This window comes from Nanorana parkeri, unplaced genomic scaffold (assembly GCF_000935625.1).
Source record: "Nanorana parkeri isolate BGI_ZX_2015 unplaced genomic scaffold, ASM93562v1 scaffold194, whole genome shotgun sequence".
In the NCBI taxonomy this organism is placed as follows: domain Eukaryota; kingdom Metazoa; phylum Chordata; class Amphibia; order Anura; family Dicroglossidae; genus Nanorana; species Nanorana parkeri.
In genome coordinates this window covers 54,543-67,960 of record NW_017306462.1, presented here as the reverse complement: position 1 = coordinate 67,960, position 13,418 = coordinate 54,543, and the positions used below count along the sequence as shown (strand labels likewise).

Below are 13,418 nucleotides of genomic sequence, written 5' to 3'. Positions count from 1 at the left end.
TTTCTCTTCTTGCTCACATCCACAAGCTGGAGAGGAGAACTCCCAGACACTTGTGTGGAGGGCTGAGGAGGAGAGAGAGCTGAGTCCAGGTGCCAGAAGCAAGCCGGCTCAGCTCCATCCCAACAAAGAGGACGACTGGCAGCCAAGTGCCTGAGCTCAAGGAGTTAAAGCATCCTGCAAGCCACAACTGTGTTGCTGCTGATCCCTCCTGTCATCTGTCTCCGTTCAGTCAATGGATCTCTGCGCTGGAGAAGGAAGCAAGTCACCTTAGCTGCTGCGCAAAGAAACTTTAAACCGGTCTGAGCTTCTGTTGGCATTTTAGTGATTCATCCCAGCCTAGTTTTTTTTCCCCCTTGCTAAAGGAAGGAAAGAGGGAGGGGGGGGACAATGGTGCTGATCCTGCTGGTCTTGCTGGTTGCTGAGTTGCACTTTGCTGCTGCTTTTTCCAATAGGACCGCAGACTCCGGCTTGGGGGATCCACCTGCTTCTCCTAAGCATCACCAGGAGCATCAGAGGAGGAGCGGCATCGTGCAGAACATTGACCAGATCTATGCTGCTGGGGGCAAGTTGGGCTACATCCTCTATGCCGACGGCAAGAAGTTCATCTTGGACTTGGAGAGGGACGATCTGCTGCTGTCCCCTCACTTCAGCACCAGGTACCTGGGACGCATGCATCCTCAGCATCGCTTCCACAAGCATTGCTTCTACAGGGGGAGTGTGGACAACAGTCCCCAGTCCCTGGCTGTCTTCAACCTGTGCGGAGGACTGGACGGCTTCTTTGCGGTCAAGCATGCCCATTACACCATCAAGCCCTTGATCAAGGGACAGGCTGGCGTGGGGCAGGTGTACAGCGATGCCTCCGAGAGAGTGCTGCACGTCTTCATCAAGGATCGCTTCAGCTTCGAGATGGTACCCAGCAGGGCCAGCTGCGAAACCCACGGCAAGCATGCCCACAGGCACGGAGGCAATGGCATTTTCAGGAAGCACAGGTGGTGGAGCCCAACTGGAGCCAACCAGACCTCTGATGTGGCGCTGGTGAGGAACAGACGGAGGAGGTCCATCTCCAAGTCCAGGTACGTGGAGCTCCTTCTGGTCGCCGATGAGTCCATGTCCAAGAAGTACGGGAAGGACCTCCACCACTATCTGCTGACCTTGGCATCCATCGCTTCCCGGCTCTACAGCCACCCAAGCATTGAGAACCACATCCGCTTGGCAGTGGTGAAGGTGGTGATGATCACCGACAAGGACAAGGGACCCGAGGTCAGCAAGAACGCTGCCTCCTCCTTGAAGAACTTCTGCAAGTGGCAGCACCAGCACAACCAGCTGGACGATGAGCATGACCAGCACTACGATGCGGCCATCCTCTTCACCAGAGAGGTAAGGCATGGGGCATAGGGTGGGGGGGGGGGGGGGGGGGCAACTTTATTTTGACATTTCACTATCCTTCTTAAAGCCCAACTCCAATCAATATTGTTTTCCGAATTTTTGACAGAGTGGGGAAGGGTTGCAACGTTTGTAAAGTGCTTATTGCTGCTTTTTTTTTTTTTAAAGCTGCCTATTCATAGAGCCAAACAACAGTTTTTAAAAGGTTCTTTAAAGTTTTATGGCTGTCTTTGTCCTGGTGAGGGAGCATCCCCAGAGTGGGGGGCACACACAGATATAAAAACCTGCTAGAGGTTCAAAACCTTATCCACCGTGCTCATAATTACAAAACAAATAGTTTGGGCTGAAGTTTGGCTTTATCCTCTGTTACTGTTAAGCTGCTTTATTATGTCTTCTAAAAATGCAAATGTGGTTAGCCCAATCTGTTGTTTGGCCTTCATCTCCAGAACAAACTGAAAAAGGATGGCCGCTGGTAGATTTGCTTGACCCTGGAAATGTCTGTGATATTTGACACTCATCAGCTGCACTATAAAATGCTACTGTTATAATGGAGTGCGACATTCAAATCTTGCCAGGTGTTCACATCATCTTGGCTTTTTTTATATTCTTGATAAAATTAGTTTACAATGTAGCGTACTAAATATGGCACAGTGCCAAGGTCAACCCTAGCAGGATGGGGAGTAGTTAGCATAGATCTGTCACCTCATTGGCAGAATGTCCTTAGTAACTACGTTCTGATCAGTGCAAATTAGGCAGAAAAATCTGAGAATGAGTGGAGTTGTTGCATGTAGTAACCTGTGTCCATCCTGTGAACAAAAAGAGGGATCTGATTTATTGCCTTGGCGACAGCTCAAGTTTTCTCCAGTTCAAGGATTTGATAGGACCTCTACTCCTCCACGTGCCCTCCTGATATTTTAGGATAGCCTTGGCAGGACAAACCAGGTTTCCTGTGACTTACAAATCAATGGGTTGTTGGATATTTTAAAAGAATGTAGCTGATTGATTTGAGTGAGACATTACCAAGCTAAACAGTGAGAAAGTTCCTGGCAGTTTGTCAGAAGCTGGATGTAAAGTTGCCCATACACCTTACGATGATCGGACGATTTTCGTATGCGATCGCGTTTTCGTCTGATATTCGTAAGGTTGATGGGCAGTGTACAACTGCAAATACTGTACAGTCGTACAATGTTTGACTATCCAGCAGGTTAGAAAACTTCGGTCAATCGTACGATTTTCGCAAGGTTGGTGGCATCTCCATACGCCAAAATTTGTACGATTTACACTGCTCATGCACAAATGAAAATATGTGCGGCCGATTACCGCAATTCATCCAGGTGTTTTTTTTTTAATCACCGCTGATTGAACCTTGCGATGATCAGGGCAGGATGGGGCCTCCACAAGAAAATCGTACGACTGTTCGATCATCGGACAAAAAGTTTTGTCCGATGATCGCAAGGTGTATGGGCAGCTTAAGGAAGTAGCAGCAGACAACATTAGGGATAGCAGTAATGATAATAGGGCAGCATCAGGAGAAGCAGTATTAGTTTCAAATATCCCTCTTTATAGTAGTAGTAGTTAGTAGCAATAACAGTAGCAATCCTAGCAACAGGCTTAGCAGCAGTAGTAATGATGGCGGTAGCTACAGTAGCAGAACTAGTAATATAGATGGTAACAAACTACCAGTGGTAACATTCTTAGCAGCAGTAATATTTGTGGTACAAGTGATGATGGTAGTACTAGGAGCACTAGCACTAACAATTGTAACACTAATGGTGATATCAGAACAAGACCACATGTAGGCAAAGTAGTACTAGTAATGGTAGTAACACAGGTGCCTAAAGGGCTTACTTGAAAGACCCTGTGCCTACAGTATAAAGAGGTGGGAATGCCTACGGGATGGAGCTTTATGTAACCACCTATAGCAAATGCCAGCTATGAGTACCAGTAATAGCAGCAGTAGTATTAGTAGTACTATTAGTAATACTTATGGTAACACCATAATAGGAAATGGTTGTAATACTTGCTATTGTAACAGTAGCTGTAGTGAGGAGCAGTAGTAGTAACAACAGCAATACAATTACCAATGGCTGTAGTAGCCAGTAGTAGTAAAGCTACAGTAGTAATATCAACAATATTGGTAGTAGCAGAATCAGTGGTTTTAATAGTATAGTAACATTGGTGGTAGTAGTAGCTGCAGTAGTTATAATAGTTTAGGTACCAGTAATACCGATGGTATTAGTAGAGTCTGTAGTTGTATCAGCAGAGGTACTAGTAACATTAGTGGTAGTAGTAGCTGCAGTAGTTGTAATAGTAAAAGTACTGCAAACGTTGGTGGTAGTAGTAGCTGCAGTAGTTTTTTCAGTAAAGGAGCCAGGTACATTGGTGGTAGCAGCCGCAGTAATTTGAATAGAAGTACCAGTAACATTGGTGGTAGTAATAGCTGCAGAAGCTGTAATAGTAGAAGTACCAATAGCATTGCTTGTAGTAATAGCTGTATTAGTTGCAATAGTAGAGGTACTGCAAACATTAGCAGCAGTAGTAGTAGTAGCTGCAGTAGTTTTAACAGTAGATGTACCAGTAACATTGGTGGTAGTAGTAGCTGCAGTAATTGTAATAACAGAGGCACCACAAACATTGGTGGTAGTAGTAGCTGTAGTAGTTGTAATAACAGAGGCACCACACACATTGGTGGTAGTAGTAGCTGCAGGAGCTGTAATAAAATGGGCACCACAAACATTGGTGGTAGTAGTAGCTGCAGGAGCTGTAATAAAATGGGCACCACAAACATTGGTGGTAGTAGTAGCTGCAGGAGCTGTAATAAAATGGGCACCACAAACATTGGTGGTAGTAGTAGCGACAGTAGGGAGAGGTACCAGTCACATGGGCAGTAAGAGTAATGCCTATGAGAGTGGCATCATTTGTAGTAGAGTAATATTGATAATAGCTGTACTAGCATTAGTAATAATGACCAGAGTAACACTAGTAGTTATAATTGCACTAGTAGTATTGCCAGTAATGGTAGAAATAATACCGGTAGCAGTAGCTATAATACACAATAGATCAGAAGTACTATCAGTAATATTGCTAGCAGCAGTAGTATGAACAGTATCTGACAACATCGATCATTGCACCGGTCTGTAATAACTTGTAAATGGAAATCAGACACGCCAAGCACTGACGGCATGAGAACTCTGGCTCTGAGCGTGCATCTTGGAATGCCGTTGCACAGGCGCTCCTCTGGAGTCAGTCCATCTTTCACTTCTGCCCAGCAGGTGTTTTTTTCAGCCTTGTTTTTCCTCGTCTGGAAGCACGCAGCTTTCCCAGCTCAGTTTTCCTAAACATAGTCATTTATTTTATTTTGAAAATACAATCAGAGCGAGGTACACCCAGCTCTTACACTGCGGAGATATTCTCTGACACCATGAGTAATTGGGATAAACAAGAACATTCCTTCCACATCGAGTGCCTGGGGCGACCGCGTACCTTTTCGCTGAGCATGTGAGGATTCCTGCCATATTATCTTGATTATCCACCTATCCCTCAAAGAAATAAGTGTCAGTTTTCAGCTTGTTATTCTCCCTCCTGTTATGTCACTGAAAGCGATCTGACCTGCTGAAGTGACATGGAAGAATGCCAAATCTCCGAATGTTAAAGCGTTATCCCACCTTCCTGTAGGGAACACATCGGAAATGTCATCAATAACATTGTTTGCACGTTTGGACTTTTCTTTTGCTGTACGTTTTCTATGCTTTTTTAGCTCTCCCATCTGCAAAAACTGCTTATTGTCAGCTGACATTTTTCTTTTTAGTTTTTGCATGACAGACGCGGTGTATTTCTGTCACCGAATAGGCGCACAGTTGACAGTTACTGTGACAATGCATTTTGACTCCTGGGTTCAAATATTGCAGTGCCACAGTAGAGGATAAATGAGACTAGGCAGAGTGATGTTTGCAAATTGACAGTATCTTAAAATGATTTTGGATGCTGTCATTAAAGCAGTAGTAAACCACCAACATAGCCAGGGCAATACTGGGTCCCCAGGAGGTGTTTTCCATAATGTGCTAGTATGCACAGTAGGTATGCACCGATACCGGTATTTGTGTATCGAGTACGAGTACCAATATATTTTTTTCGATACTCACCGCTACCGAATACCGAGTACCGGAAGTCCCATTGAGGAAGCCAGGTGGCGTGTAATGACTCGCCACCTGGCTTCGTGATTAGCTGGGAAGCCAGGCAGCATGTAAAGACTCGCCACCCGGCTTCCTGATTAGCAGGGAAGACATCCACATGCTTCTTGTTACTAGGTGACGAGAAAGCATGGAGTCAGCTTTCTGGCCAATCAGGAAGCCGGGCGCTGTGTAATGACGTGACGCTCGGCTTCCTGATTGGCCAGGAAGCCGGCTCCATGCTCCCTCGTCATGAGGTGACGAGGGAGCATGAAGCCGGCTTCCTGACCAATCAGAAAGCTGGGTGCCGCGTCATTACATGGCTCCCGGCTTCATGATTGGCCAGCTTCTGACCAATCAGGAAGCCGGGCAGCAGGTCATTGCATGCTGCCTGGCTTCCTGATTGGCCGGGAAGCCGGCTCCATGCTCCAATCAGGAAGCCGGGCAGCGTGTAATGACGCGCTGCCCGGTTTCCTGATAGCGGAAGTATCGGGCTAGGCATCGGAGCATTTAGACGAGTACTCACCCAAATACCCGGCATCGGCACCGATACCAATACTAGTATTGGTGCAATCCCTAATGCACAGCATGTTAGCACATTACAGGTGACTTACATTACAGGCGATCCTCTGTGAGCGGCTGGACCGTGATGAGGTAACTACTATGCATATGCATGGGAGTTACTTCATTTCGGCCAAGCATGTCTACTGAGCTGCACATGCTCGGCTCTATGCACTCAAACACTGACAGGCAGGAAGGGAGCACTTATGACAGAAGGTCACATGGTCATAAAAACCCTACAGGTCAGAGTTTTTCTTTTCTTTACTTCCACTTTAAGGATCTGTGAATTGTGATGAGTTCACCGGTTCAAGTAGTAAAGTATATCACCAGCACACCAAAGTAAAATCTTCAACACGTGGTCATTTTATTGATGTACATACATCCCGTCATAAAGCAACGTTTTCGGGGCCACTCAGGTCATGCCTGATGAAGGGACCCTGAGTGGCCCTGAAACATTGTTTTATGAAGAGATGTATGTACATCAATAAAATGACTACTTTGGTGTGCTGGTGATATACTTTACTAGGATTTGAAGTGGCGCCATCCATTATCACTGCAGCACCCACTTTAAAAGGGACATGCCAGTAAGAAGTGCGGTGGGAACCTCTTTGGAACTTGTTTAGAGTTTACAGGTTCATGGCTAGGAATAGGGAACAAGCTATAATGCAGTGTGTTGCCTTCCAGGTCAGCTAAGTCACGAGAGGCAATAACCTGAACGGATGGATAACCCATCGCTCTTTCTATAAGGCCCCAGTTCACAAGTTTACAAAGCATGCACAAAGTGTGTTTTGTCACTTGAGGAACCGTTATTGTTAATGGCAGCCAAAAAGCAACAAGCAAGACACGCATCTTTGTGCACGCAAAAACGTGCAGCCAAAAAATCGTGTGAAACTCACAGCTGCATAAGCTTAGGCGTGTGTGAGGAGTAGGGCAGCCCATTCATTTCAATGTGGGTGTGCGACAACAGTGTGACAAGTGTGAATGTCGGCTACAAGGGTGGGCTCACAGCTGCCATATTGTCAGTATAAGTTAGATCTGTTAGGAAGAGATAAAAATCTTGCGTAGGGATTTTTTGGCATTGGTACATGTGCCCCATGGCAGTGCTCGGCTTCCCGTGGCTTATGTATGGCAATATCTTGTTTATTTCCCCTACAAATAGGTAAAATCAAATAGCAAGATCCCCTTCCCCTTCTCCCTAGACTTCAATAGAGTTTACAATGCCAACTGTGCAAACCAAGCCCCGGCAGATTCTCTCCACCCTACCTATAATATGAAAAACGGACAAAAAGTGGAGCTTTCCTTTTAAATATAGCATTATTTTTTTTTTTTACCCGGCTTTATGCAGAGTATATGAGCTGGAGTAAGGAGAACGTTTTTCCAAATGTGCCAAACATGTTTTCATCTAGGCCGGGATTCAGGCATTCCTAAGCCATGACATCGCACACTTACACCTGAAGCTATAGCAAAATATTCCTCCAGTTCAGCAGCCTGTTCCTGTCTAGCCGCTGAAGAGCTACAAGTATCAGCAACCCCTGTTTTCCAGAGGCCTGCTGGGATTTTAAATCCAGGGGAGCTAGACAGGGGCCTTCTTGCTACTCAGGCCCCATTCATACTTCAGCTAAGCATCTTTGAGTGTTTTTTTTTTTTTCTGGCTTTTTTAAAATGCTTTTGCTAGAGTTTCAGGCTTCAGCTATTTACTAGGCAAAGAAGCTTAAAACAAGTTTCATATACAACCTGTGCTGCGGCGGTGGAATGCCCCTCGGCGTCCTCATGCGTAATGGACCTGTATTAGACGTGATGAAGTCATGGGTCCTTAGAGCGTCAGGGGCTGGGGGAGAAGAGGCTGTGGGGATCAGTAAAGCAATCATGTGGGATCGAGGATGCAGTGAGTATATCTTCTTTATTTTTTGCCCCTTGACCACAACAGGCAGTGCAGGGGTAGCCCCACTGCCAGGGTTTATTTGTCTAAATTCCGGAGTTCTCCTTTAAATTGCATCCTGTTACCCTATGTAAAGTAAAACAGTAAAGGAACGAATGGCTGAATAAACCGATAAATCCTGGGATCATTATGTAGCATTGCTCTCTGCTTATTTTTGGCAGCCCAGTGTATTTTTTATTTTTTTTTGCCTAGGGTCATGCTGAGCAGTTTATAACTGAGCTGCGCAGGTTGGGTGGAGGAGATTGCAAATGTCAGTTGTGCTACAGAAAGTTTAAACAGGACCCTGGAGAATTTCTTCAGCTGGCTGACTTGAATCTTGGACGGCTGCTTTCTATTTGAGAGAGCGCCCAAAGCCTTGAGGAAAGGCGTGGGTAATGTCGCTCCTGTGGTTCGTGGGTAAGACATAAATTTGAATTTTTACCCACAGAGAGGTATTAGAGTTCAGAGAGAAAGTCTTATCATAAGCTGGGGTGGAAACGCATTTTTATTTTTTCTTGTACGCAGGAAGATTTACACATTTTATATAAAGACAAAAAATCAAACTGTGTGTAAATTCCATTTTAAAGGGAAAGCTCACAACTTCTCTTATATCTGTTGAACAGGCCATAGCGGGGATGTTGTGGTGGTTGGGGGGGTTGCATAAAATATTACTTGTTGAGCCTGTGTTATGTCACAGAGCAGGGGTGCTGTCAGAGTATGCATGGCTTCCATGAATTAAGGGGGTCATTATAATGTGAATAGCTCAGGATACTTAAAACTGAACTCAAGGATAGGTTTACACTGAGAGGCCAGATTATTATGACCACCCCATCAGTACTTCGTTTGGGCCACGAGATGACTTCGTTGGGCCGCCTCGTGACTCCACGAGATGTTGAAAGGTGATGCGAGGGATCTCACACTGCACTGTTGCCCTTCTGTTGTCTTGTACCAGTCTTGCCACTCTCCGTTCTGCCCTAACATTGACTAGTCGCTGACGGCCACAATTCGCACGTTCAGACCCAGATTTTCGGCTGACAGTCCAGTCTTTAAACACTTTAACAACAGCTGCTCTTGAACATTTAACAAATTTTGCTGTTTTGCTGATACTCGCTCCATGGCTCCGAGCGCCAACAATCATCCCACGTTCAAAGGCTGTTAAATCGCGATGTTTACCCGTATCTTCAGAAAAAAAATCACTTCTACTGTCGTGGTAAACAACCTGCTTCCCTATTTATAATGGTCTGGCCCTCTAGCAACTTCAGCGCAAAATTATAGCTAATTATAGCTAATTTGCTGGTCATAATAATCTGGCCACTCAGTGTATATCAAAGAAGAAACATAGGTATTCTTACTTATATATTGGTGTGGTTTGTGTATTTCTTCCAAATCTGTGCTGTAATGCAGTGTGAAATTGGAGCTGTAATAAAGACCTGTCATTACTGTTCTCTCTCCTTGTGCAGGGTGACTGGTCTTGTCTCCGCCCCCTCCTGCAGATTTATGCAGGCAGCCTGTAGTTTATGGATGAGCCGTATTTCAGCAATCCTGTGGAATACGGCTCGACCATTCGGATTAATGGAGCTACTACAGCTAGCTACATCCTCAATCCTTGTGATGTGCAGAATTGTCAGAAGTACACAAGCGACAAGCAGCGCCTCCTGATGTGCATGAGCAATGACAATACTAAGTGCTTGGAGTGCAGCGTCTGCAAGAATAGACAGGGGCAAGTTCAACCTCTAAGTCTAAGATGCCTGCCATATACACACATACATCAAATTCACATTAGATCAGTGCTACTTAGAATCTGTGGTTCCGTGAATTTTTTTTAAACAACAAACAGTGTGTCATTTAACTTCTGTGAATGGGGAGCGAAAAAGCATTCCTCTTTGTAGCTTGTTGTGATTTCCACAACAGTTACCTGTTAGGGATATTATATGTAGCGCAGTCTATTGTAGAACAGAGCTCAGAGAGGAGGAGGGAGAAGCAGCCCAAGGAGCCAGTCAGCTCTGCTGCAGTGAAAGGATTCATGCTGATAGGAGGAGTGAGCAGTGACAGAGGTAAAGCAGCTGACATCTACTGTATGTTTTTAATCTGTGTTTGTAGCTATTTTTCTTGAGTTAAGCTTTAAAGCAACCCATTCATTTTAAATCAGCTGGCAATGCATCAAAATGCACAAAAGACTGGTCACCGGCTACCCAAAACATGCATAGATGGTTCCCATGTGGGTTGTGATACGCTGCAAAGCATGTGTATTGGGGTGGGGTTGCCGAGTGCCATTTGAGGTGCCATTCAAACTTAACGTCAACACAATGCACGGATACCACTGACTGTTGTGGGAACCTGCAGTAAAATGTACGTTTTACTGCGCATTTACGCAACACACAGATGGCAAGCCAGTCTAATATTAGATTTTCAGCTACAATTGCCCGTTAAAGTAGTAATAAACTCTCATACTCTCTTGAAAAAATTAATCCAGATCAAAAAAATATTCTGATCAGCTTCAACTCTCTCAGCTCTGCTTCTCTAAACTTCCTGTCCAGTAGAAGAAGGACATTTCTTGCTTGCTTGTCTCTGTGTACGTGGAGACACATACAGCTTACTAGCACACACAAGGGTGGCTCTGTAGGACCCTGTAAGAGAAAGGAGCCACCCTAAAGCAGGATATCAGGACCAGTGCTCAGGGGTCCAGTTGATTTTGCAGGAAACTAAAGCTTTTAAACATTAAGAAGCAGCATCCATTGTAAGTGACGCCATCTTCATTTGAAATAGATAAAAAAAACCTTTTGACTTTAATATCACTTTAACTTATCTGGGCAGATGGATATAACAGTATCATGAAAGGTAGAGTCTAGAATCAGAAAGGAACTACACAGCCAGCGCTGTAAATCATAGGTGAGCATTGCAGAACCTTGGTGTAGAGGGCATGGCGTGGTTTTATAGCCCTGGTTTCCATCAGCTGCGTACAGCAATGTTACCTAATAACCCCAATCAATCTGTTCCCTTCAGCACCAAGGGGTATAAAGCTTGCGTCTTCAAAATCTCTAGAGTATTATAGTAAGCGCTTTCATAGTTGCTCTGTAACAAGTGCCCTTTGTGCACGAACGACTGTACTAGGGAGCAGTTTGTACGGCAGTTCAAATTTAATCCCAAGGTTAATTGGTCACCAGTGACCCAGACAAATCCGTTCATGGGCGGCCTTGCAGCCTTACAGCGCTGTCAATTTCCAATGGATTGAGCGCACCCGGCCTCTCCTTTTCATGTTAGAAGTTGCATGCCAACCTCAAAGTTTATAAATTAATTTCCACATCAGAGGTTTGCAAAAAAATGTCCCTGGAATGCGTTGTGGAAATCGCTCATCCAGATGGCATGGCATCACTTTCAAAACTGGAAATATTTCTGTTAGTGGGTCCTCCTGCCTCCCTGCACTTGCGCATTCTTTCTGCCATGTATACAAGCCAATCCATCCTGTTAAGGTGACATTTTACGACTTGAAGCTAAATGGCCAAGCTATTTATAGGTCATGGTGAGACTGCAGATGTCCTATTCCCCTGATGTTTCAATCTGATTAGAAAACCATTTTTTGTCCTTACGACAATACTTGAGGAGCAGGTTTATAGTAGCTATCCCTCGGACGTCTCTTTTATTCCTTACTTGGCCAGTACTTTCCCGAAGGGCTAGTGAAAGAAAAAACGGCCAGCTCAAATAAACAGGATTCTTAAATTTAGAGAGTAATATACACAATACAAATACTTGTTTTGGATGCTTAGCAATACAATGGACATGTCCAATAAACTAATTCCCAACATATGGTAAGACTGTCAAGTGTACCATAACCCCCATGAGGACACCACTAAATAAGCATTGGAACCACAAATCAACACGATCACAATCTTAAAGAGACATCTGTTGGATTGTAAACTTTTTGGAAATGGTATTATTGCTGACTTGCCTGGCTTAACCTCCTGTTCTCCTGTCTTAATGAACAATGATTTAGAAGACCTTGAAAGACTAAAATGATCTGAAATGGAAACTGAGATTACATATCCCTTCGAAAAAATGATCTCAGAAGATTCTTTTTTTTTTTGGTTCAATAAAAACCAGCAGCCCTCAAAAGCCGTCCAACTTTTGAAAATGTGTTTTGCATGCATAAAGACGGTTGCTAGGCAACTGGACGCCAAATTACCGGCTCTGTGTTTTGATGGGCTCTCGCTGCTGCCTTGCTAAAGTTTTGAACCATCCAGATGTCGCTCTGTAATGGCATGTTTATCCGCTGTGGAGCAAAGGCGTGAGGTAAATTTTCCGTCCCTGTTTACCAGCAAAGAGGCCGCATTAAGCTTTGTGTCTGTGTGCGAAAGAAATAATATTTGTATTTCATCTGTCAGAGAAATACATCTCGCAAGCAGTTGGTAACTGTGAAATACACCGGAGGAATGTGTTAGCAGAACACATGAAAATGTAGAGCCATCATACAAATGGAACTTTCCCGGACTTGTGAATGTTACCTGGAGTGACTTTTGTATACATCCTTGTTGTTGCCAAGAACCGACCCATTAATTTTCATAGTGGGAAACATGGAGGCTGCGGTTGCTGATCTATCCTTCTGTAAATGCTAGCTTCCCTGGCTGTCATGCTCGTCCAGAGTCACTGGCCCCAAGTACGTATGAAGGTAAAGGCTTCACATTACTCTGACTTACCTGATCTTCATGATTTTTGTGGCTTAATACTAAAACTGGGCAGTCAACATAATAGTCAGGCAACTAGCATTTTTTGAAGTAATGTTCACTTCCATTCTTCTCTTCTTGAAGAAGAACTCAGAGAATTTAAAAGACTTACCCTTGCAGTGCTAGAGTTAAGTGTTCCATTTGTCTGGGGGGGTTTAAATAAAGCTGTGTAGACCACTCTAGCAGCCAGGCGGGACCAAGTGTATCTGCTTTATTTGAGCCCCCTAGTCAAAACTAGCACTTAACCCTTGCAGTGAGGGGGGTTTAACCCTACTACAAGGGTAGTTTTCTTGTTATATTCCTGGGCTTCTTTAAAGAAGAACTCTGGGCAAAAGTTACATTTTAATATTGCATTGTGCATGAACTACCTTACTCATCAGGGCTGCTTGAAAACAATGTTCCTTACCCATCCCACCTTGCAATCACTCAAAGTCACTGTTTTCTCTCTAAGCAAAGCTCATTTCCTGCCCTATGGACCGTGCACTTTACCCCACTCGTTATCCCTTCATGAATCGGTCCCCTCAGCAGCCTTGTTTAATTCCTCTGCCTTAGATGCCTTCCATCACAATGCCAGTGTTAAGAGAACTAGCAGTATTTTTGTAATGTACCCTTACTCTGCCTGCCCTGTCCTAGCTCCGTCTCCAATTTGGCCCAGTTTAGGAGAGGAAG

General features: G+C 44.5%; 1 protein-coding gene across 1 annotated transcript in view; it reads left to right on the top strand.

The window, feature by feature from the left end:
- Nucleotides 1–387: 387 nt before the first annotated feature.
- Nucleotides 388–13,418, top strand: part of ADAMTS5 (ADAM metallopeptidase with thrombospondin type 1 motif 5) — a gene marked incomplete at its 3' end in the record, with an annotated part of 56,610 nt that continues 43,579 nt past the window's right edge. The window contains exon 1 of the mRNA XM_018555363.1: nt 388–1,377. Coding sequence (XP_018410865.1) covers nt 388–1,377 — 990 coding nt within the window. The remainder of the gene's footprint in view (nt 1,378–13,418) is intronic.